Here is a 27,006-nt window from a genome sequence, read left to right on the forward strand (position 1 = left end):
TAATTTCTTGTTAAAATAAATGTGAAAGTTCTCTAAAAGGAGTGTAAAGATTTGTATTTGCAGCAGGATTAAGGAGGGAGTGTGTACTTTTGGTTTCCTGCTAGTTTAATACTGTTACCTCGTCTTCATGATAATGAATAATCTGACGAATGTGTTTTCTTCTTAAAAGAACTCCACTGAAAATATTTTTCAGATTAAAGCCGGCAGCCAGCTGAGTGTTGATCAGCTGATGTCATCACAAATGGACGTCGCTTCAGGTGACGCTGTAGAGGAAAGGACGTCTCGTGTCTTCAAAAATATCTCCTCATTTCCTCTCTCCTCTGCTTCGTTTCCTCATTTCCTCTCTCCTCTGCCTCTCTACATGCATCTCATGGGAGGGACCAAGACGCAAGTGGAGGAGACAGAACTGATACTTACCCTATATGAATAACTGTCAAGTTTGTTTGTGTTTTGTTGTCCAACATCTCAGCAGGTGGCGGTAGAGCAACACCGCCATTAAACCCCACAGAAGAAGAAGAAGCGGAAGTAGTGTTTGTAGTTTCCGGGTTTTGTCAGTTAGCATGTGTGTCTGTGCTAACGTTGTAGATTCTCAGAGTAATGTTATAAAGACGTCAGTGTTGAGTTCTTCTTCTGTGACTCTTGGATGTGTGTCAGATGTCCGGGTTTCAGGATCTTAAAGATTTCTTCAGACGGCGGCTGCTCGCTGCGGTTATCAGAGATATATCAGAAACAACAACATGTGGATACGAAGAGGAGCTCCACCGACAAAGAAAAGTGCTGGATGTGATTTTAACACCTGAAATCAAGCTGCAGAGAGCAGGTAGGTTTTCTTTCCACTGCTGGAAACGTGTTTCCTGCTCATAGCCTTTAGCTAACAGACGCACACAGCACAGTGTTAGCTGCAGCTAGCTCCTGCTAACAACATCATTGACTTTACTTAAAGACTCTTTAGTGGATGTTGTGAAGGATTATAATAGTAATGTTTGATGGAGCTTAAAGGACATTAACTTTTTGACTTGATTAATTTTAACCAGTTTATTTATGAAGCAGCATTCATACATGACGTCATCCAAAGAGCTTTACAGAGTTAAAAACATTTAATATGGCATTTAGCAAAAACAACACATTACTTTTGAAGTATATTCACATATAAGATGAATGAGCACCCTTCTACTACTGCTACAGTTTATTCAGTATGTTATTAATATCGTTTTTTCCTGAGATTTCTTTCTGTAGTTCTCTCAGGACAATCCTCTGAGGGGTTTATAGACCTTGATACTTTCCTGTTGTTTACACTGGTCTACATTATGCTGATAAGAGATGAATACAGCTTCTGCTTTATCATTCTTTTCAGGGTCAGACCTGCTGAGTCTGATTTCCTTTCTTTAAAGAACTACAATTACCATCTCTGTAGACTAGAGATGCATTGATTGCTATTTCTCTGGCCGGTTCCGATTTGAACTGGTCTGACCTGCTGATAATAATTGCAATGCATTGATGAAACGATTTTTTAACCAGCCCTAATAATAAAACCTGACTGTTAAGTAACCTTTTGTAACAAAACAATATAAAAAACTGCTGCAGGTCACATGACCATCTGTAATGCTCACTCTAATGAATCTCCACTTGAACATTTTGGAAATCAAACCCTTTCTTACAGGTACAGGTCTGTGTTCTACTTTAGTTTTAAACCATCATTGATATGTGGAAGTGTCTATGGAAAGAAAAACAAACAATGTCAAACAACCAGTTACTGACTGAACGCTGTTTGTGTTTACAAAGAGTTTAAATCATCTTTATATTCTGTAGCAGCCCTCGACCAAGACAACATATGATTTATTTATTTTCGAGCACCGTGAAACTAGAAAAAAGCCAAAATGAACATTCAGAAAACAGTGTGTTCAATTCTTTACAAATATTTACCATTCATTCCTAAACAAACATTTCACAGTGCAACATTTTACTTTAAACAAACACAAACAATAACATCCACATCACAACAGGCCTGATTCACACACACATCACATTAAACACTTACAACAATATTGCACAATTCCTTATAGTAGCGAACCTCTCAATTCATTCATAAATCATTCAATTCAATTCACATCTTCCCAAATTACACACGTACCTCGCTCCGCTGGCCAAGGGTGCAAACTTTCATCTTTGGACACAGCGATCTCCATAAACCTTTGAACCTTCATGCTTAATGGTAAACCATAAAACCCTGTTTTAGTATCGCGTTTGGAGCAAACAAACAATTGACCATTACAAACAAATTAGCCGTGCACATACCGTAACTCTGCTCAAGCCCCCCTGCCTGCTCGCTGTGAGTGACGAGCCGAGTGTGACGCGTGTACTAAAACGTGTAATTCATGTTCCGGGGTGGAGCAACAACAAACAACCCAAATAGGCTCCTTTGGCCACTTACATATCCCTTAATTATCCATATTCATCAGTTATATTTCCTGCTAAGTTGTAGTCTACTTGTAAACATGCTCATACACTAAAGTTTTATCATATAGTGTCCCTCTGTAACCAAACAATTTTACTGAAATATGAATGAAATATTTTAACGTTCAGCGCTCCTCAAAGATCTGGGGACTATCTTCTTTAGTTATTATTAGCATAACTATTTTCCTAGTAGTTATATCAGGCTTCATTTTTTTCCTTTTCTTTTGTGGGATGAAATCTTAATTCTTCAGTTCCGTCCTCTGCAGGAACTCTAGTTATGCAGCTGAATTTGCCTGTTTCCCACTGTATTCTTTTGGGGACAGCTGTGGCACAGACTCTTGGACTTTCTGTCCTTCTATTTCAATCCATTAGGGCAAACCCTTCATGAATTCTTAAAATTGGATTTAATGGTACAGTTGCTGTTGCTCTGGGATCTTTGCAATGTAGCTCCAACATTGGAGGTAGTAACTTAAGAGTCCAAAGTTTGCGCAATACTTGAGACCACGGCGCAAATGGTGACTCCTTTTATTTTATTTTATATATTTGTAACCCTGTGAGATTAACAAATTTGGTCATACCCCACAACTTTAGACTAATTAATGTATTATCCAGCCAATTTTCTAGCTTTCTTTGTCAGTTTAGGTTCGTACTAACCAGAACTGTGTATTTATTCCTTGTGTTCCTATATTTAATTCAACTGTAATATCTTCTAATTTCCTCCTCACTGCTGTATCCATACGCTTGGTGTCCTGCTCTTATTTACTTCTTCTTATTACTCTTATTATATAGTTATCTGATTAAGGTATTTGCCTGTTTTGCATACTTTACATCTACTTACAGTGGGTCCGGAAAGTATTCAGACCCCTTTACATTTTTCACTCTGTTTCATTGCAGCCATTTGCTAAATTCAAAAAAGTTCATTGTATTTCTCATTAATGTACACTCAGCACCCCATCTTGACAGAAAACAAACAGAAATGTAGAAATTTTTGCAAATTTATTAAAAAAGAAAAACTGAAATATCACATGGTCATAAGTATTCAGACCCTTTGCTCAGTATTGAGTAGAAGCATCCTTTTGAGCTAGTACAGCCATGAGTCTTCTTGGGAATGATGCAACAAGTTTTTCACACCTGGATTTGGGGATCCTCTGCCATTCTTCCTTGCAGATCCTCTCCAGTTCTGTCAGGTTGGATGATGAACGTTGGTGGACAGCCATTTTCAGGTCTCTCCAGAGATGCTCAATTGGGTTTAGGTCAGGGCTCTGGCTGGGCCAGTCAAGAATGGTCACAGAGTTGTTCCGAAGCCACTCCTTTGTTATTTTAGCTGTGTGCTTAGGGTCATTGTCTTGTTGGAAGGTGAACCTTCGGCCCAGTCTGAGGTCCTGAGCACTCTGGAAGAGGTTTTCTTCCAGGATATCTCTGTACTTGGCCACATTCATCTTTCCTTCAATTGCAACCAGTCGTCCTGTCCCTGCAGCTGAAAAACACCCCCATAGCATGATGCTGCCACCACCATGTTTCACTGTTGGGATTGTATTGGGCAGGTGATGAGCAGTGCCTGGTTTTCTCCACACATACCGCTTAGAATTAAAGCCAAAAAGTTCAATCTTGGTCTCATCAGACCAGAGAATCTTCTCATAGTCTGGGAGTCCTTCATGTGTTTTTTGGCAAACTCTATGCAGGCTTTCATATGTCTTGCACTGAGGAGAGGCTTCCGTCGGGCCACTCTGCCATAAAGCCCCGACTGGTGGAGGGCTGCAGTGATAGTTGACTTTGTGGAACTTTCTCCCATCTCCCTACTGCATCTCTGGAGCTCAGCCACAGTGATCTTTGGGTTCTTCTTTACCTCTCTCACCAAAGCTCTTCTCCGACGATTGCTCAGTTTGGCTGGACGGCCAGGTCTAGGAAGAGTTCTGGTCGTCCCAAACTTCTTCCATTTAAGGATTATGGAGGCCACTGTGCTCTAAGGAACCTTGAGTGCTGCAGAAATTCTTTTGTAACCTTGGCCAGATCTGTGCCTTGCCACAATTCTGTCTCTGAGCTCCTTGGGCAGTTCCTTCGAACTCATGATTCTCATTTGCTCTGACATGCACTGTGAGCTGTAAGGTCTTATATAGACAGGTGTGTGCCTTTCCTAATCAAGTCCAATCAGTTTAATTAAACACAGCTGGACTCCAATGAAGGAGCAGAACCATCTCAAGGAGGATCAGAAGAAATGGACAGCATGTGAGTTAAATATGAGTGTCACAGCAAAGGGTCTGAATACTTATGACCATGTGATATTTCAGTTTTTCTTTTTTAATTGAAATATCACATGGTCATAAGTATTCAGACCCTTTTGCCTTTTTGTTTTTCTTTTTTAATAAATTTGCAAAAATTTCTACATTTCTGTTTTTTTTCTGTCAAGATGGGGTGCTGAGTGTAAATTAATGAGAAATAAAATGAACTTTTTTGATTTTAGCAAATGGCTGCAATGAAACAAAGAGTGAAAAATGTAAAGGGGTCTGAATACTTTCCGGACCCACTGTATGTCTTTTATTTGGCTGACATCTTCAGTTACTCTCCATGTTACTCTGCTCTGACATAAAAGGAATGCCAGAAGCGTCCCTATTCGCTTTCTACTGCTGCTTCTGCAATATCTCTCCTTATTTTAGCTCTGATAAAATTCTGGCAACTTCTAAGCGACTAAGACTTAAGAAATACCTCTCCTTTAATCTCTCTTAAAAACAATTCTGTGTCACCTTTTTCTTTTTTATTCAACCTGTTTGCTGACTAACATAAAACAGGAGCAGCTTGTGCGATCTGCAGCTTGTCGTCTTATGTTACTCCTGCTGAGAAGCAAGTTTAAGTGCCCTGATTAATACATTTTCATATCATCATATTAGGCTTGATGTTGCTCATTATACATTTTTATTACAATTCAGTGGAAATATGTATTAAAAGTATTTACTGTATAAAAATCTCAAAGATTTCAATACATTTCTCTTTTCTTTCCAAAATATCTTGTGGGCCGGATTAAAACCTGCTGACAGATAAGATTGGATATTTAAATCTTCTCGTCCTTTTTGCACCCAGGAGAGAATCTTTGTCAAGGAAAATATAATTAAGTAACTTTCACTTAACGTAAATTTGAAACAAGCTACTTTTTACTTTCAGTTGAATAAATTGTCACATATACTATTCATTGTTACCATTGCCCCCGGTCTCCCCTACTTATTTCCACCTCTAATTAACAGTTATATTCCTTTTCCTTATTTTCACACACTTAAGACTATAACAGTTATATAAGCCACATTTACTTATGCCCTATTTACATTTTTTCACTGTTTGGCCAAAGTTGCCTAATTGCAACGCATGCTTTACCTTCCGCTCATCCCGAGTGCTTGCAAGTTTTCTGAGGTCACCATCCCAAGATGACCTCACCCAAGCAGACCTATTAAAATAGCGGTATCGCAGGATTTTATATATTTATAGTCTCACACTCTATATAGCTATATTAGGTCCAGTTGTTTCTCCTTTAATGTTGAGGAAGTGAATTTAAAGGGTTTTGACCTGTCCTTACACAGAGTTTACTCCTGTATGAGTTGCTAGCAAAATAATTCCTTCTGCAATCACACAACATTCCAACATGTAATTGCCATAGTTAACAGGAATTCATCCATTCTTCATTCATTCTTTTTGCACCATGGTTTTTAGACAGACACAAAACTCACATACATGAACATGCAATTGTACTCAAATTGGTTGGTCTCCAGTTATGCTGCTAGTCTTATCTTATACTTGTCAGTTTATTAGTTAATTATTCAATAGGACTGGGTTTTTATTTTTATTATTTAAATCAAATTTCTGATTCAAATAAATTATCATACGAATGATCTGACATCGATTCATCAAATCCAAAGATTGATCCCCTAAAAGTCTATATTCCCTTTCCTCTCATCCATTGACATCAGTTTAGCCCCTTTACGACCAAATGTTCCCAGAACTAAAAGGTTCATGAACTTCTCTTCAAGGAACTAAATGGTTCCTGTGGCCCATAGTTGTCTGCGTCTCCACCGCTACCTGAAGTCCCTGAAAGATTATCTAAATCGGGCTGTATATCTAAATGACTTAATTGATTAATAATGGAAAGGAGACCAGTGCTGTGTTTATTGTGTCATTAAAAGGAAAGAGGAACCCACATTTTAGATGAAGTAACACTGGATACCTCACTCCCCTCATTTCATCTAACACCTAAGAAACACTTTTTAGGTAGATAAATTATATTAACCCCTGCAATTGATTTTGCACTTTTTACAGAAAGAGTTTAATCACTCTTTTCCTTTTCTATCGTTTCTACTCCTCACGCTCCTCTCTCTGCTGTCTCCATGACAGATCACCGCATAGGCACGCTGAGACACACCAACATACACTGCTGCGAACACGCACACACACTGAGGCGCAGCTGTTTAGGCTGTTTCAAGTGCAACAGAACACAGTCCGAGATCTGCTCGGACCGAGTTAGGAAAACATAGGATTTTCTCCGTTCACGATCACCGTGTCTGCAGCTAACTTATAACTTAACGATAGCAATGTTACCCCAGAGCCTGCTGTAGTCTGTGAGCTCCTCTCCACACCGACTTTCAGCGCTGCGTTATAAACTCTTTAGATATAGCGCTGGTAAATACACACTCCACTTTTCACTTCTTTTCACAGGTAGCAGTCAGACACACACCTCCAATAACAAACAGTCTTCTTAGAGCCTATTAAAGAGCCCATATTCTGCCCTTTTTGGGGTTCGTATATTTAATCTATGTTCCTACTTTTGTACGTTCACAATAGCTAAAGTCCGAAAAAAGTGTCTGTTTTAATCATAGACTGTAAATATTACTGGACGAACCCTGACCCGTCTGTTACATAGGCAGCAAATGAGTCCAATCGACGGCCGCATCCATATTGGATTTGCAGTCTCAGCCTAACTTCGGATCAACCTAGCTACAGCAGTAAGGCGGGACCAGCGGGACTTAACTCCGCCCATTCAGCTCGACGTTAGCAGTCCACTTCACAGCGTAGCTAACAGCTAGGCTGCTATCATCCCCTATTCCTGCTCGTCCTGAGTTATCTCTATAAACAGTAAGTTAACATTTAACTTTTCTACAACACAGTTAAAACAAATTATATTCAACCCAAATATTTAATTAAAGTCTTAAAACTACACTTTTTTAAATATACAATTATGGTTATTAGTTATTTGTCAGAGCAGTTAGACTTTGTCAGTGTTAGCAGAGAAATACATTAATAAAGTTTTATCCATAGACTGTAAATAAATGAGAGACATCCAGAAGAAATCAATATTACAAAGCATACAGTTCATGTTACTGTTCTGACAAAAAGAGGAATGTCTGTGTTTTATATTTACTGATGTCAACAGTGATGACGGTGAACATGACAACTGATAAATAATTATTTAGTATTTATTAGAAGATATTTGTTTTCTATAGAACCCCGTGAAGTCATGGAGTCTGTGGACAGTGTCAGCTTCACACCAAAAACTTTAAGTGTTAGAAATAATAGTGTTTAAGACTGGCATCTATTATTATGAGCTGCAGCTACCTTGTTCAATATTATTCCTGCAGATGTGACTAATAACAAAAACATGTAGTTAACTGTACATTTTGTCTTGTCTGACGCATTAATTGAACACCTTTGTATTTCTCCTATAGACACAGTGTGGATTATTGGTGACTTGTCCGTCGAGGTGCCCAGAGAGAGACAGAGGAAGAAACCTGAGTCTCAACAACATCTGTATTTGTTGGTTCTTCTGGGGTGGACTTCGGTTGTTTCTCTTCAACAACTCGCTGCGAGGGAGGTCTCCCCCGGATGGCCTGAGTGATGTCACCCACAGGCTGAGAGCTGAGGCTGAGGCGTGTTTTAAACCTCTTGACAAACCGTTACACCGCACCCGCCTGTCAAGCTGGTCAGCTACACGCCTTATTGTGAATAACTCTTATCCTTCATCAAATCAAACGACCCCCGTACAGTGTGTGTCGATCGAGACATGAGCTAATCACACCTATTTGTTTGTTTTGTACCAAGCTGTAAACATGTTAATCTCTGCTGTAAAAACAGACTTTTTTGAATGTGGTTTTTCACATGAAATAAATATTTCTATATAAATGCACTCCTTTATGTCTACTTATGAGTATACATTTCAGATTTGAAATGACAAGACTAAAATGTGCATTAATGCTCAACTCAATAGCTTAGGGAAGGAAGTCTACTTTTACACAACTTTGTCTTCTTTTGACATTTTTTTTACCAAATACTAATGTAGTTCAAAATGTGTCCTTAAACACAGCCCCATTCTTAAATCAAGATACATGGAGAGTAAATAAGATCAATAACTTGTGAATAAAAACACAGTTAAAAATGATTTAGAAATGTAGTCTTCCCAGATCAATATCACATAATATCAACTTCTCCCATCTAAACTGGACAAAGGGTTTTAAAATGGGAAGAAAATGGTTTGATTGCAAGTTGTTTGGAGGAGATCTATTTTTATTTGAACAGCTGAAGCATGAATACAGTCTTTCAAGGTGTAAACCCTCCTCCTCCTCCTGAAGCTCGTTGATGTACTGCCGTCTTATCTGCTGACCATCTTCTCTCACCAGAACTTTGACTGTTGAAAAGTCATTCTGAAGAAGCTCGAGCATGTGACATGGATCCAGGAGAACATGGACTTTTAGTGAGGGGTCTTCGGGATGACAAAGAAAGAGAGAAAATATCAGTTATTCATTAAATCATTTTTTTGTTCTCATCTATTTTTCTGTATTCATCTGTGTGTAAGAGAACATTTATAAATTCAACAGTGTACTACCCAGACAACAAAGGTACAGTATTCAGGTAATCAACATCTATTTAAAGTTAAGAAGATAAACCTTATTGTAATCATGATATTTTCAGCTCTCTCACTCACTTGCACAATGATATTCTACATCAAATTGTCTCAGATTTTGTGTGAGGAAAGATTAAGCAGTTTATTGTGGATAGTATTTCATCTTAACATGAAACAAATACTACCTGAATTATTTAAATCATTAACAGTCTCTGTGCTTTAGTACAGAACATACAGTAACTCATTTATTATTAACATGAGCTCAGTACATGGCTGTATTCTTCAAACTATTTCTTGTACTAATTACTTTATATCTTATTTTCATTCTATATGTTATTTATATATTATATTTCTACTGCTATATTCTTTATAAGAACATCTGTAATGATTAAGAACTATATTAATAACCAGATTCAATTTACCTGAACTCATAGAAAGTGATTTTTTTTTAAAATTGGTAACAGTTTGCATTAACCATGTAACGTTAATGTCATCCTCTATAACCTACACAACATATTAGGTTCAGTTGAGTTAAGTTTATGTTACTGACGGATAATTACTACACAAAGTTTGTTTTTTAATGTCCACATTTACGTGGAGTATAACATTCATCATAACGTCAGATAACCATATTTACAGTCTGCGGTTAACCACTGAGGTGAACCTTTAGCTTCTAACATCACACAAACTCATTATTTATCTTAACAACAAACATTTCTAAACCATTGATCCATTAAATAATGGGCTACACTGTTTACAGTTAGCCGGCTGGTTTACAAGCTAACGCTAAACAAGCTAGATCCGTAAATATACCGACATATGAGTAAGCAGTAAATATAACACTACTATATCACTTACCAAAAAAAACTGAAGCATCAACTTGTTGGATGGTCTGTTAACCGCACAGCAAGCCATGTATGTTGTCAGATATGTGTTAAACAAACTCTCCAAACGAAGTAAAAAAGAGGAGAAATCAGACGGATCAAGCTGTTAGCCTACTGACCTGCTGAACTGACAGACAGATGCAGCGTGCAGAGCTGTCAATCAAATCTGTCACAACCCTTATATGGGCATAGTCGTTTTCCTTAATACAATAAAAGCCGATGAGTTATAAAAAAATTCACCCCCCAACAGTGTGAGGAGAAGGGGCCGTCAACTTATCAGATATATCTCGTTTTTTGTACCAGGCTGTAAACATGTTGATTCCTGTGGTAAAAACTGGCTTTTTTGCCTGTGGGCTTATGGCACTTCCGGTGCTTCTGCAGCCAGCCTCAAGCGGAACCTCGAGGAACTGCAGTTTTTTGTACTTCCGCATTGGCTTCATTTTTCGAGACCAGAGGTTGCCCCTTGGTCAGGGCTGAAGCCCCCCTAAATAATTTGGTGTTTTTATTATAATTTCTTTTTTTCTTTTTTTTTTACAAAAAAGTGCCGACAAATTCAATATAAAGTGGCCAGAATATGAGTTTAAATAAATAATCATGTAACTTGTCATTATTCACTTAAATAAGATCATAAATCTGTCAGTTTCCCTTCACTTCATAGTTTAAGGTAGAGAGAGCCCCTTCAGTGCGTCGTTATCCAATCCATTCCACTTGTTCATATAGAGAACGCCCACATCACTAAAAATCCAGTCCACGTTTTCCCTGCGACCTTGCTTGCACTCGGTACCTGCAGCGTGTGTGTACCATAGACTGTAAAAATAATGGACGGGACAAGGTCCCCGGTCTAGTGAAGCTTTTATTTTTAGAGCTCCCCCTGCTGACTGGCTGCAGTATAGGTCATAAACCCCGCCTCCTCAATGATAACAGACGGGATGTGGGTCAAACTGTAAAGTTAAAATACTCGTCACATAATTTTTTTCCAAACCTAAACTCTGCTGTGATCATTAGTTATTATCACCCTACATTGTGTTCAAGTGCTCATTTTTCTGTGAAGTTTGTTTTAAATAAGTTATTTGAGGTGGAAAAACAGGATTTTACGTCATATTTGACGATGATTGACAGCCGCCGATCTTGCGTAGCTCTGTTTGTGAATAGCAAAAGTTACGTAGTGAAGGAAAGCCGAGACGCCATTGAATTTTTCCGTTCAGTTTTTTCGTCTTTTTTGAGCTGGCAAAATGAGTTGTTCTGCAGTAAACTGTTCTAACCGACCTGTTGGATCTAAGGGATCTTTGCAGTTTTTTCGGTAAGTAAAAAAGTGTGATTTATGTGTCATTGGTTGGTTAAAGTCGTTATCTAGCTAGCTAACACATAAGCAGTCTAAGGTTAGCTGAAATGTTATAAAGCTAGGTTACTTATCCGGCATGATTTATCTTTTTATTTTATTTTTTAAAATGAGCAAACCTAATAACTGACATGCTATGTTTCTTGATATTGTTATATCATTATTGTGATTTAAATTGTATTTAAAACCAAGAATCATAATATAAAATCCGCTCATAGATGCGGTTCATTGACTGTACAGTTATTTTACAGCAAAAATAAATACGTCTGGTAAAGTCTCAAAAAAGTATCTAGGACAAAAACAAAGTCAAATAATTGTAATCTGTCCTGCATCATTACTAATGTGTACATGTTTACAGTCTGAGTGATAAGTGGGCTATACCGAGAGTAACAGGTTTTACTTTCACCGTGAGGACTGAAATTCATAGTACTATATACGAGGGTAGATTATTTCTCTATGTATCCAGATAAAACTAAAGGTAAGATCTGATTTAATATAATTGTTACTGATTTAAGAGACTAACTGAAACGTGAACACAAACATCAACAACCTGCGGTGGTGTAATGTAATATTAACTGAGCATCATGCTGCTTAAACTGATAAATATTCTGCATTGTCTTCCACACACCAAAAAGTCACAAGTTGATCATAGTGTAAATTTAATGACGCTCATTGAGAATTTGTACTAAAAATTGACAAAACCTGACAAACACTGCGGTGATTGTGACTGTATCTGTATTTAACACCTTTGAAAGGAAGGTGTTAATGCAGGAGACCAGTGTTACACACAACATGCTGCTGTTATTGTAGGAGGAGACATAGGTACAATAAAAGAAGACATAAAGATCACGTTTTTCCCCACATATGTTAATATGTTTTAAATGTCATGCATTTATTTTTGATTTCGCTTCAATAATCGTTAACAAAGAGAAACACCATGATTAAACTACAGGCTATTGTTTTTATATCCAAAGAAAGCTGAACATCCACAGCCTCTGCATTCAAAATAATTTCAACATTTACATTTATGTCGTCCTATTTCCCTCTTTTCACCAACATTATATTTTAAACTGAGGATTTCCTTTTTCTCTGGTCTCTCGTCTCTCCCCCAGCTCGCCCCCCTCCGGTGCGTTCCTCTCCATAATGCGCTCGTCTCCTCCCTCTAAAACCCGCTGCTGCTACTCTGTAGGACGCTTTGATTGGGGCACCTCACCAATAAAATACTATTTTATATTTTATAAGCAGTTTGCCACCACACTGCACTTTTACTCTCCAAAGGCATATGAGTATGTGCGTGACAACTTTAACAAAGCTTTACCACACAGTCACACCATCCACACAGCTGATCCAGGATTTACTGTAGCATCTTTTACAGCACTAAGAGGTCATGTACAGGTAAACAGAGAGAAGGGAAAAGAAACAATCTGTGCTCTCAAATAACAAAGCAGTCTCAAATCTTTTTGAGGAATTACAGCTAAAAAAAAATCTACTTTGCATACAGTACATCCTCTGATAAATAAAGTGAAGTACTTTGATTGCATTTCTGTGGTGTTCCTGTAGGTGACCATGATGCAGCCAGACTGAAGCAGCACGTTGTGAAGGTGGACGCCATCATCTTGTCTTTGCAGTGCTGATTCTGAAGAGAACGCCTTCACATAGGACTCAAAGGTAAAATGATCTCTCATATGATTGGACTGTGTTATTGTAACCGCTATCAGCATCAAAGTAATTTTAGTAACAATTTATAATCCTTCTTAAAATGTAAGGAAGACTAGCAGAAGATTTCAACAGCCTCTGTGATTCTGCAAGAAGTTCATGTTTAAATTGTTCTTCTTTCTGTCTTCAAGGAAATCAATGCCCAAAGGAAACAGCAGTCCAGACTCTGATTCCAGCTCCGGTGAGGTTCTGCACACAAATTGGCTGTCTGATTCGTTTAATGGGTAATTACCACACAATACCAAATCAGTACATTGAATTGATTTTTTTTAGCTAAATACTGAAGCTACTTCTGCATATTTCTCATGAAGCACAAGAATCTAACTGACTGCAGTTTCTGCTCACACTGCTGAAATCATGTCTCACTGTTTAAGTTTCACAGTTGTACTGTGAGTATCTGTAACTTAAGAAATCAACAGGAGACACTGTGGTGCAGTGTGTGGTAAAGTTATTACATTAATGTACGAATGAACACAACACTTTTCTGCAGGATTGTTCTCTCATTCCTTATCTGCAGCTGCAGTATCCTGTTTTACCACTTTAACTTCATCATCACACCTCATTATATTGGACCGCCTGCACTTGACGCTTTTGTGAATAAGAATGGTCAAAAGACGTTTTACACGCCCCCTTTCTGTGACACGCTGAGAGCCTTAAGCAGAACGCCTGAGTTAACAGACAAAGTTCATAATCAGCTCATGCTATCAGATATCTTTATCTGGGGATTTTGGCTTTCTTAAAGAATATTAAAGAATATGTTGAACTTGCTTCAGATACAACAAATTACCCAATTTACTGATCAATAACCTAAACAGCCAAATACCGCCACCTAGTGTCTAAAGTGAGTTTTGTCTAAACTAAAGGTGTTGATGTGTTTGCACTTCAGAAATAAAAGATCTGTCTCACTTTAAAGTGATATAAGAAGGTGGAGTATTACAGAATCTTACTAAGCCACAGTCCTTTCTAACACTGTGTTAATATAAACTCTATGTATATTAAAATATACTAGCTTCTGATTTCTGCCTCTCATATTGATTCTGCTGTTTCAGTTTTCACCTGTTAGCTCACATCCCTGGCTACTAAGTCATTGGAAAAAGTTAATTATTGTAACCCTGTTTATGTCATGATTATATGAGAATATTTAACATTAGTTTAATTTATCAGGCTGGCCCATGTGATGACAGTTTAAAATAATCTTCAATAGAAAGTGGCAGGAACACTTTTGTCTTAAAACATAAATTCATAAAGCTGATCATATTATTGGATTCATCATGTCTTATTATATATTTTGTTTTTCCTCTTAAATAGTTCTCCTGTCTTTAAAACAAACTTTAGAAGCTGAAGTTTAGCAGAACCTGAGGACAGATCTGATTTCAGGTCTGAGGCATAAACATCACAGTAAAATTCATTATACTTTACATTTAACTCCATGATTGTTTTTCTTTATTACAGAAGATGCCCTCAGATTCAGATCCATCAGCAACCCCTGACAACATGGAGGACTCGTCCCCTGAGCGTTTCCTGTCCTCTCTCGATGGAGTTCTTCTCAGCACAACATGCCAGACTGTTTGACAAGTCTGTGATTGAATAAATGGAAATGGAATATCATGCGTATCTTGCTATGCTTATTGGCTTTAAATGTTTAGTATTAAATAAGTTTGAAGGCCATTTATCTCAGACCGGCTGTAACAAGCTGAACTCGTCTGTAAGCTTTGCTGTTGTCTTAGCTGTTGTTGGTCAAGAAGAAATTGATGTCAGTTCAAGGCCTTTTCAAATGTGAGCTATAAACTTAACTGCTAAATTATTTTACTGTGACCAACACGTTGTAGTGCTCCAGTTAATCAGAGACAGTCAATTCAGATTTAAAAAAAGTTTATTTAAACATTTTATGAAAATAAACTTCAATAAACGACCCCTGGCTTCATTAACCATGTGTAAAATAAGTGAGACCATCAGGTTGAACTGCTGGGACATAGGAGAAAGTATTAAAAATAATTTAACAAAGAAATCCCAACAAAAATCAAATGAAGTATAAAGATCCTGGATGATTGTTTGACTGTTAAAATATGATGGAAAAGCAAATCCAACACAACCCTCCAGCATCTGGCCTTTCAAACACAGGGCAACATCATGGAAAGAAAAACAGCACCATTGAATATTGACCAGGATCTCTGTGTTTTATCTGAGGATGACTATGGTAGCCTTCTCACTGTTCACTGTCACAAAGCTCCAGACTCTGTCCACCTTCTCACTGTTCACTGTCACAAAGCACCAGACTCTGTCCACCTTCTTCAGTTGTGCAGACGTTGATCAGCTCCTCTGGGTGATGGCAGAGAGGACTCTTCATCTGGGAGAGCTGCTGGTGTAAGGTCATTTCTACCACAGTGGATGAGCAGGACATCTGGCACAGGTGAAAGAAGGAGGAGGTTCCTTCAAACTATGTGACCCCAGCCTGACCTCTGTAACAGGTGTTCAGACGAAGGTTGAAATTAGTTATTTTTAGTTTCTGTTGATTGTGAAATGGAAAAGAAAACATTACCTTTCTATTTAACATTTAGCTGGTGTATGACTCAGTGTGATTTTTATTTTAGAAGACTGTATTGTTAACAATAGCTTGTTTTTACAATCCTCTTATGAAACTTCAATAAAAATCACAGGATATAAACTTTTAACAGATGATTTTAACTTACACTTCACCTCTGTGGAAGATGTCAGACCTGCTTTTATCTCTTTGCCTAAATGAAGACACAAAAAACAATTGATTTACTGTTCAGTTAAATATATTAGAAAAGCAGACATGAATCACATTGCAAACTATCAGTTTCTAACAAAATACAACATATCTTACCACCTGTAGTCTACGGTCTGTGGTGCTAACCTAGCTTAAATATAGCTTAAATATAGAACGATTTCGTTAAAAACAGAGGACCCAGCAGCTCACGTATTTTCAATAATGATCAAAATAGCGGGATTTTTTAAAACACAGTGTTTAAATATTAGACTTTGAATACAGTGGTTTGTTGTACTTACACATTTCTTCATAAGACTCGTAGACCAGCAGAGCGCTTTCGGCGTAGCTGGGCTGCGTAAGTCATCAGGGCAGCACGCTAAATGGGCGGGGCGTCTTACCAGGGCTCCTCCCACCAGACCCTACTGCGCAGACTCTGGCTCCAAATGACGTCAAAATCGCAAGATGGAAGCGCCCCTAAGCGGCATATTTTGGCTTCAAGAACGTTGAGTGGGAACAGCTACAGTGTAGTGATGTGAAAAGCAGTTCTTTTCAGTGTACTGAATCAGTAGAATCAATTCAGTAAAGTGATTCGTTCAAAAGATTCGTTCACCGAATCGTTCAGTACTTCTCCGCAGCTCTGTCTGTGAATCAGAATTGAATAAGATGAAACATGACTGAATGTTTAGTTCTGCTCGCGATCGTACTGAGAACAGCTAGTGGTGAATAATAAACCAATGAGCTGAGAATTTAGTTGGATAAAGCTACAGTTTGCAAACTGAAAGCTGCTAAAACAATCACATTTATTTTCCCCGACCGTTCTGTTCAGTACGTTCAGTACACGTTCAGTTCGTTCACTGAACGAGAGATCCGCCCTTCCTCTCAGTTAGTTCAGTGAACCCAGGCAACTACCAGGGAAACGTTGCACAGATGATAGCATCTGCAAATGTGAGTGAGATAGTAGAGAGAAGAGAGTATCTCAGGCGAATTGTTGCAGTCACTTCTATGTTAGGGAGACAGGGACTCCCTTTTCGTGGCCATGATGAAGACAGCACAAACAGAGGGAATTTTATTGCGTGCATGGAGCTTTTGAAGGAATTTGATCCTTTTCTTCAAAAACATAACCCCCCATCAAATGCTCATTATATCTCACCAACATCCCAGAATGAGATGATTGACTGTTGTGCCCAGGAAGTTATTAGTGTCATTGTGTCTGAAATGACAAAGTCCAAAATCTATGCCATCATGGCAGATGAGGCAAGGGATGAAAAATCAGAGCAGTTAGCTGTTTGTGTCAGGTATGTGTCAGGGGAGGCAGTGAAAGAACGTTTCCTAGCACTTGCAGAGATAAAGTCATTTGATGCCCAGTCCATTGCAAATGAGCTGCAGCAGCAGATCCAAAACAATGGTCTTGCAGAGCTTAAGTGTGTAGCACAAACATATGATGGTGCAGCCGTCATGAGTGGGTCCACTGGAGGTGTACAAGCACATTTTAGAAGGCTCCATCCTGAAGCTATCTATGTGCATTGTTATGCTCATGAAGCTCCTTCAGAAAGAGACTTTAGACCTGGCAGAGGCTTTGATCTGCAAACAAGAAGTGTGTGACACACTTAAGGGCAAACGCACAGATGCATTTGCCACGGAGCTGTATGAGAGAACCAAAGCCCTGTCCCACACCCACAGTATCCCTGAACCAGGTGCCAAGACAAGGAATAAACAGAGGAAAATGCAGGATTTTGTGCTGGAGGCAACTGCAGGTTCACACACTGAATTGAACAACTCATTGTAAAGAGAGTTACTTTTCCCTTGTGTGGATAGGATGGTTGGCGAGCTTGAGCAAAGATTTTGCAGTGTAGATGCAGGGCTACTAAAAGGCATCCAGGCATGCAGTCCTAACTGTGAGAACTTCTTGAGTGAATCACACTTGAATGAACTTGCAAAACACTACAGCATTGACCTGAAAACAGAGGAGGTTCTGGTGGCCAGAAACTTTCTTGCCCGGAAAACAGAGGCTGGATGTTCACCCAAAGATGTGTTGTCTGTGCACAACCTCCTTGATTCAGCCATGTTTCCCTCTCTGAAGGCAACCATACAAGTTGCCCTAACAGTGCCTGTATGCAGCTGCTCATGTGAAAGGTCCTTTAGTGCACTGCGTCGGCTGCACTCCTGGCTGCGTCAAACTATGGGTCAGAAAAGACTTCCACAGTCCTGCAGTCATGTCAATTGAAAAAGACACGCTTCAGCATATGAGTCACAACAGAGTGATAGACCGATTTGCCACCTTTAAAAACAGACAGCATTCTTTGATGCTTCCACCCACCAAGTAACTCGCAATTGTAGCCATGTTATTTAGAAATGGTGTACTTGGCTTACTTCTGTTGTTAATGCTGTAAACATACTGTTACTGTGCAAACCTGTGTTTGTTCTTGTACTGTATTAAAAAAAACAGACTGAAATAATAATAATAAATAATTTCTCAGTCTTTGTTAGCTGTTTGTGAAATTTTGTGCTTGTGCGCTACGTTCGCTCACATCCTATGCATCTCTTGGGGGCTAAGCCTCCCCTGTCCTTGAAACCTAGTGACGCCCCTGGCATGTATGTCAGGTTTTCTTGGAATGATGGTCCTTTTTCTTGTATTTGTCTCTCCTTCACCTCTCGTAAATGTCAGGTTAGCCTAAGATTTATTACTTAATTACCCCAAAAGCGAGCTCATATGAAACTTGAGACCTCACATTTTGACCATGCAAGATTTCATCTAAGCATTGACTTTTTCACTCTATCCTTGATGAATTTCACTTTGTAGGCTCAGTTTGAATTCATGTACACATTTGCCCTTCTGCATTTCATCCTTAGTTGATTATGTTATGTTTATAATATGCAACCCTCACACTATTGTTATTTATTTATCTAATTTGCATAATGTCTGTCTTTTAGTTCATTATTATACTGAAATACTATTATGATTATTCATGACCACTTTATATAGATGTTGATTATAATGAATATAAATACATGCCTTCAGGTGGGACACTACAACTCTTTACTCAGCAGCCTCTACCATCAGTGTGTGAATGTGTATGAATGGATGAGTTAATACTGACAGACTCTTTACTCAGCAGCCTCTAACCTTCTGCTAGACTCTCGGCCCACCACCTGTCCTCCGGACCCAAAACCATCAAGCCTCCTGCAGACCATTTCCTCTCTGCTTAATGCTGCACTTAAGCATATCATCAACTCCTCTCTGTCAACGGGTGTGTTTCCAACCGCATTGAAGCAAGCTCGGTCACCCCTCTGCTCAAAAAACCCACACTAAACCCAGTCCAGGTTGAAATACTATTTGTCCAATAATACTTGAGCTCACAGTCTTTAATCAAGTCTCTGAGTTCCCAAAGTTCTTCCTCCCCACTGTAACTTTGTTAAATTGTGTTTAGTGCTGTTCTCATGGTTGATTCATGTTGGGTCTTTGTAAATAATATAACCAGGAGTAAGGTCCTGTTCTAAGACTTTATGCTACACAAAGATTGATTGATCATTGGACAGTCTTTAAGCAGGACCACTCTGCAGAGACTGTCAGTAACACAATCCTTACGTCTATCTACCAGGGAGATCTTTTAGAGTGTCATGAAAGGGAGAAGTGTCTGAAGCACACCATTTATCCAAATGGGTCCCTCAAGGCTCAGTCCCTCTCCTCTCAATACACCACCTCAGTGGTGTAATCATCCACTCCCATGGGTTGTCATAGCAATGCTATGTTGTTGATTCCCAGCTCTTCCTGTCCTTCCCGCTAGGTGGCTCTACAGTATTTCAGCCTGCCTTTCTGATATCGCTACATGGATGATAGAACGTCAACTTCAACTCAACCTCTCAAATACTGAGCTCTGTGTCATCCAATCCCATCCCTCAATGTAATCACAGATCAATATCAAACTCACACCCACAACCGTGTCATGATTGATGACTAGCTAAACTTTAAGGGTTATGTGGCATTGATTGCTAGGTCCTGTTGACATGTCGTATAAAAACACCTGCTACACAGCTCCTAGTACAGGCTCTTGTGACATCATCTTTTGACTGCTACAACTCCTTATTGACAAGTCTCCCCAGAATCACACACAAACCTCTGCAGAGGATCCAAAAGGCACCACTGACGCTCAATCAGAGTCCACAATCCCCACTGCTTCACTTTAATTAGTGCTTGATTTAATCTCAAAGAGAAATATGAGCCCTCTACTGGGTGGTAGCTCAATCTGTGGCGACTTGGGTTGGCCAGGAGCACTCCCTCTGAGCAGCCCCACTCTGACATCTTCTATTAATGCATGTCAACAGGTCTTATTTGTGCATTTCGGGCCTGTGTGTGTGAGTAGCATGTCTCTCAATAGTAGAGTGTCAACTTGAATTCCCCTCTGGGACTCTGAGAATAAAGTACAGAAAAGATGATAAATAAATAGAAATAATGACCAAAAACCTCTATAAAACTTAAGTGAAAGCCATGATAAAGTTTAACCAAAGGACAGTCTGGTGTTTAAAAATGACCAGAAAGTAGGCTGCCACTAAGCTAGCTGATTCTTTGAGGGGTAGTTTAAAGCAACACAACAGAATAAACAGCACAGACATGACTCAGCAGTTAGTAAACATATGAATCAAAACAATAGTTACAGTTCTTCATCAGAAGTGGCAGTAGCTCAGTCTGTAGGGACTTGGGTTGGGAATCGGAGGGTCACCAGTTCATGTCCCGGCACGGACCAAAGTCCGGAAATTAGTCTGGTAGCTGGAGAGGTGCCAGTCCACTTCCTGAGCACTGCCGAGGTGCCCTTGAGCAAGGCACCTAACCCCCCCCACCAGCTCAGGAGCGCCCGCTGTGGGCAGCCCCCTCACTCTGAGACCTCTTCATTAGTGCATGTCCATAGGATCCTGTTTGTGCATGTGTGTGTATTTCAGCATATGTTTGTGTAGCATGTTAACTAGACAGAGTGTAAAAAAACGAATTTCCCCTCGCGGGATCAATAAAGTATAAATTATTATTATTATTATAGATGGTGAAGTCTCAACATCACAAATCAGACAACAGAGCTGAGCACCAGCTTTGATTTAAACATTATTAGCCATTTTCTATAGCATATTATTAATGTTTGTTTACTGTGTCCTGCAGACGTCCAGCAGCTGCTGTTGAGTTAAGAGCTTCCACCTGTGCAGCAGGAGCCGCAGTGTGGAGTCATCCAAGAGGAACAGGAGGAGGCTGATACCACCATGTTCCCCTTCACTCCTGTCTCTGTGAAGAGTGAAGATGATGAAGAGAAACCTCAGTCCTCACAGCTTCATCAGAGACAAACTGAACTGATGGAAACAGGAGTTGATCGAGAGGACTGTGGAGGAGTAGAACCAGAGAGGTACTCAGATCCAGAGAGACGTTTACAACCAGAGACTGAAGACTCTTCTGAACCAGAGACTGAAGACAGTGATGATTGGGAGGAATCCAAAGAACATCAGTCAGGTTTAGACTATGTGAGAAATTATGTTGTCTCCCAGAGTGCAGGAATGTTTGAATCTGATAGAAAACAAGTCTTCATCTCTGACTCTGATCAAATCTTGTACAACAATCACACAGGAGGGAAACATTTCAGTGCCTCAGGATGTAAGAACCAGTTAACAGAAACAGGAATTTTAGGTGACACGTCAGTCCACAAAGATGAACACATAGGGGCAAAGCAGAAGGACCCAAAGGCCCCACTTGTGAAGGAGGAACAGGAGGAAGTATGGATCAGTCATGCTAACACCATCAAGTTCCCATTTTATCCTGTCTCTGTGAAGAGTGAAGATGAAGAAGAGAAACCTCAGTCCTCACAGCTTCATCAGAGACAAACTGAACAGATGGAAACAGGAGTTGATGGAGAGGACTGTGGAGGAGCAGAACCAGAGAGGGACTCAGATCCAGAGAGACGTTTACAACCAGAGACTGAGGTCAAGACTGAAGACACTTGTGAAACTGATGACAGTGCTGACAGTGATTTTTGGAAAGAGACAAGAGAACGCCGGCTACGTCTAAACTCTGTGGAAAACACCCAAGATAAGAAGAAATCACATAACTGCTCTGAGTGTGGTAAAACATTCAATGTGAAACAGAACCTGACACATCACTTGATAATTCACACAGGAGAGAAACCTTTCAGCTGCTCTGAGTGCAGTAAACGATTTAACCACAAGTCTTATCTGAAACTCCACATGGCACATCACAGGGGAGAGAAACCCTTCAGCTGCACTGTCTGTGACCAAAGTTTCTCTTGGTATTATCAGTTAAAAAAACACAAGTGTTTTAGAGCTCAGACTTCAGAGCCTGATCAAAACCAAACTGAAGAGAAAAGAGAGACAGAAACAGGAGTTGATGGAGAGGACTGTGGAGGAGCAGAACCAGAGAGGGACTCAGATTCAGAGAGACATTTACAACCAGAGATTGAGGTCAAGACTGAAGAGTCTTCTAAAACTGGTACAAAAGACAGAGATAGTGATTGGAAGGAGACCAGAGAACACGAGTCAGGTTTAATTTCTGTGAAAACCACAAGAATAAAAAGACCAAAGACTGATAAGAAATCACATAGCTGCTCTGAGTGTGGTAGAAAATTCAAAAAGAAACCAGATCTGACTAGACACATTAGAATTCACACTGGAGAGAAACCCTTCAGCTGCTCTGTGTGCAGAAAAAGATTTAACCTGAAAAGGCATCTGAGCTCACACATGCTGGTTCACACAGGAGAGAAACCTTTCAGCTGCTCTGTTTGCAGTAAAAGATTTAACCACAAGTCTAGTCTGAAACTTCATATGGTACACCACGAAGGAGAGAAACCCTTCAGCTGCACTTTGTGCAGTAAAAGATTCAACCAAAAAGGGCATCTAAATTCACACATGTTAGTTCACACAAGAGAGAAACCCTTCAGCTGCTCTCTTTGCAGTAAACGATTTAACCATAAGTCTGGTCTGGCAGTTCACATGGCACACCACAAAGGAGAGAAACCCTTCAGCTGCTCTTTGTGCAGTAAAAGATTCAACCAAAAGGGGCATCTGACCTCACACATGTTGGTTCACACAGGAGAGAAACCCTTCAGCTGCTCTCTTTGCAGTAAAAGATTTAGTCATAAAGGAAATCTGAGCTCACACATGTTGATTCACACAGGAGAGAAACCCTTCAGCTGCTCTGTTTGCAGTAAAAGATTTACCCTTAATTCATATCTGATACTTCACATGGCACACCACAGAGGAGAGAAACCCTACAGCTGCAGTGTCTGTGAAAAAAGTTTCCCTTGGCGCTATCAGCTAAAAAAACACAAGTGTGTGGGAGATCCGTATCCAGAGTGTCAAAAAATTAAAACTGAGTTTGACCGAGAGGACTGTGGAGGAGCAGAACCAGAGAGTGACTCAGATCCAGAGAGACATTTACAACCAGAGACTGAGGTCAAGACTGAAGACTGAATTGTAGAACATCTTTATAGATCTCAACAGTGACCGCCCTCTTTTTTCGACAGATTTGGCTCCAGAAGTAAATTTCCCTGTTCAAATGTTTTGTAATTTCACAAAATCCTTATATCAAGAGATAGAAACCTGTAACCATGACAACCAGCTTCCCCCAGCTAGCTGATTCAGCGCTCTAAAAAGGCAAAGGTACAAGACTGTGTACATTTTTTTTTTTGAGTCATCGAACTTCCCATCCCACAATCCACAAACCCTCTTCTTCTTAAATGTGACTTTAGTCATTGTTTTAGTGTTTATACTGTTAATGCGAGTGTTGTTGAATATATAAATTACATTCACTGATGCACAACAAGGTTATTAGTACATTTACTGTTAGCCAAGTACTAGCTAGCGAAACTGTCCAATCACATACGGCATTGATGGGACGGGAAAAATTGACTCCGACAATCAGAGTCATCGCTGTGACACTCTAAGATTATGGTTCGTGTAGTTCTTTTCCCTGATATCAGGAATAAACAGTGTTTTTCTTAACTGTTGATATCATACAAACTTGTGTCCTAAAGGAGCATAAATCATCGTTTCACAGTCGGGTAGCTCGTTGGGTCAGTCTACCTATGACGATAATACGATATGGCTAATAATTAAATCCACTATGGAGACGATGAAAGGGAACTTGTGGAACTGCGCTGTAGAGCCCTATTACAGCGGATCTACCTGTTTGAAGGTGTTTTTAAATTAATGGATAACTTGTCTTAAGTACAAGATGGTCTAAAGAAGCGCGCTCTGGCTGTGACTCTGGGTCAAAGAAGGGGCTGTAAATACTCCCTACTGGCTGGTTGTAGCTCTGCTACAGCTCAGGAGTGACATGTGATGAACACAGATTATTCTCTATAAAAGTCCCCAGTTATTATGTTGATGATGTGTTTTTATTGTCAAACAGTCAGGCAATGTGGTATTTTCAGTAGCAGTTAAACACAATTCTGCAGGACAGAAATGAACCTTCAAAGCACAGAGATTTGCTGTTACAATAAACACGGTGACTGAAAAACCTCTTTCTACTAAACCGAACACACTGGAATTTATGAAAAAACATATTTACATACTAACCATTTTCCTTCCTTGGACTTCCTGTGTTCCCTCGTCTCGTTGGCTCTGGATTGTTTGTGTTGATGAACTGCTGATGTGCTTTTGGAAATGCTTTATTTTATCAGTAAATGTATTTCATTCATCGACCAAACAGTACAATTAAATACAAACAGAAAATGAAAAGGAGCAGAAAGAAAAGTAATCTTATATAATCTGCCCCTCTTTCACAAGACATTAATTAACCAAAAATGAAAAATGAATTGGCTGCAGGCAAACACAGCCACTGTCAGAGTTCCTAGTAGGTCCTCGGTAACAATAATTTTGATACCACACAAAGCGTATCACAAATTCATGTTTGTGTCACATCATCACGGAACACAACAATAAATCTCATTTTCTGGATATTTGTGTTTGTGTATGTTTGTCAGCAATGTTTTCTTCTGAGTTTTATACATCATTTGCAGAATACTGAAATCAACTAATCAACTGAATGAATCACGGGTTTGATGGATCTCTATACCGACGTCTACTGATGATTCTTATGGCTCTTTTTTGCTAAATGAAAATTGAATGGGTGAATGTTTTACAAGCACTTCCCCATACTTCAGCACAGTATGTGAGATATGGAAGAATCAATGAGTTATATAAAATGTACAATGCTTTATTATCTAATGAATCCTTAACTTGGTGTAGCAGAGCAAGTTTATATAATTTATATGTGACTTCCAGTTCAGATTTCCATTGATCATGACACCTAAGAACTTAGTTTATTTTACTCTCTTAATTTCATTACCTTCTACATTAACTGTAGCAGGCTGCTGCTGGTCCTGAGCCTGGTGGTAGCAGGCTGCTGCTGGTCCTGAGCCTGGTGGTAGCAGGCTGCTGCTGGGCCTGAGCCTGGTGTTAGTTGGCTTTTGCTCAAAATTTTTCGCTTCAGAAAAGTTCTGAACAAATCTTTTCAGAGGAGGATCTTCAACATTGCTCATCGAAGTCACAGTTTGATATCAGATTCAGAAATACTTTATTAATCCATTACCATTGCTCTTCACACAATACAGCAGTAGGAAATAAAATAAAATAGAGATAATAAAAGAAGCAATAAGTACCAAGTAGGGCTACAATAGTATGCTATACAAGATATTATATATTGTGTATATATATAAATATTATATTATATATTATACAGCAATATTTACATTATGAATATACAAGATGAACTATGTTAAACAGATATTGATTGCATGGTGTATTGACCAGTTTGCAGACAGATTACACAGTTTCAGAGTTAAATAAATATGTCCATATTGTTAAATAAATATGTCCAGGTTAAATAAATATGTCCAGATTAAATAAATATGTCCAGATTAAATAAATATCTCCAGATTAAATAAATATGTCCAGGTTAAATAAATATGTTAAATAAATATGTCCAGATTAAATAAATATGTCCAGGTTAAATAAATATGTTAAATAAATATGTACAGATTAAATAAATATGTCCAGCTTAAATAAATATGTCCAGGTTAAATAAATATGTCCAGATTAAATAAATATGTTAAATAAATATGTCCAGATTAAATAAATATGTCCAGGTTAAATAAATATGTCCAGATTAAATAAATATGTCCAGGTTAAATAAATATGTTAAATAAATATGTCCAGATTTAATAAATATGTCCAGTTTAAATAAATATGTCCAGGTTAAATAAATATGTCCAGATTAAATAAATATGTCCAGATTAAATAAATATGTTAAATAAATATGTCCAGATTAAATAAATATGTCCAGATTAAATAAATATGTTAAATAAATATGTCCAGATTAAATAAATATGTCCAGGTTAAATAAATATGTCCAGATTAAATAAATATGTCCATCTTAAATAAATATGTCCAGGTTAAATAAATATGTCCAGATTAAATAAATATGTTAAATAAATATGTCCAGGTTAAATAAATATGTCCAGATTAAATAAATATGTTAAATAAATATGTCCAGATTTAATAAATATGTCCAGCTTAAATAAATATGTCCAGGTTAAATAAATATGTCCAGATTAAATAAATATGTTAAATAAATATGTCCAGATTAAATAAATATGTCCAATTTAAATAAATATGTCCAGGTTAAATAAATATGTCCAGATTAAATAAATATGTCCAGGTTAAATAAATATGTCCAGATTAAATAAATATGTTAAATAAATATGTCCAGATTAAATAAATATGTCCAGTTTAAATAAATATGTCCAGATTAAATAAATATGTTAAATAAATATGTCCAGATTAAATAAATATGTCCAGATTAAATAAATATGTTAAATAAATATGTCCAGATTAAATAAATATGTCCAGTTTAAATAAATATGTCCAGATTAAATACATATGTTAAATAAATATGTCCAGATTAAATAAATATGTCCAGGTTAAATAAATATGTTAAATAAATATGTCCAGATTAAAT

At 38.4% G+C, this 27,006-nt stretch overlaps 1 protein-coding gene across 1 annotated transcript; it reads left to right on the forward strand.

Annotated features, from left to right (window-relative positions):
• The first annotated feature begins 530 nt into the window (after positions 1-530).
• On the forward strand, positions 531-23,851 carry LOC132984452 (zinc finger protein ZFP2-like). Its single transcript, XM_061051324.1, has 2 exons — positions 531-820; positions 21,145-23,851. Exon 2 carries the CDS (start codon positions 21,243-21,245, stop codon positions 23,454-23,456), a length of 2,214 nt encoding a protein of 737 aa, XP_060907307.1. The 5' UTR covers positions 531-820; positions 21,145-21,242; the 3' UTR covers positions 23,457-23,851.
• Positions 23,852-27,006: the final 3,155 nt, after the last annotated feature.

Source organism: Labrus mixtus, chromosome 12, assembly GCF_963584025.1.
Source record: "Labrus mixtus chromosome 12, fLabMix1.1, whole genome shotgun sequence".
In the NCBI taxonomy this organism is placed as follows: Eukaryota; Metazoa; Chordata; class Actinopteri; order Labriformes; family Labridae; genus Labrus; species Labrus mixtus.

What these genes read in the sequence shown, in the direction of transcription:
- LOC132984452 (XM_061051324.1), top strand. Translation starts at nt 21,243, where the DNA reads ATGTTCCCCTTCACTCCTGTCTCTGTGAAGAGTGAAGATGATGAAGAG.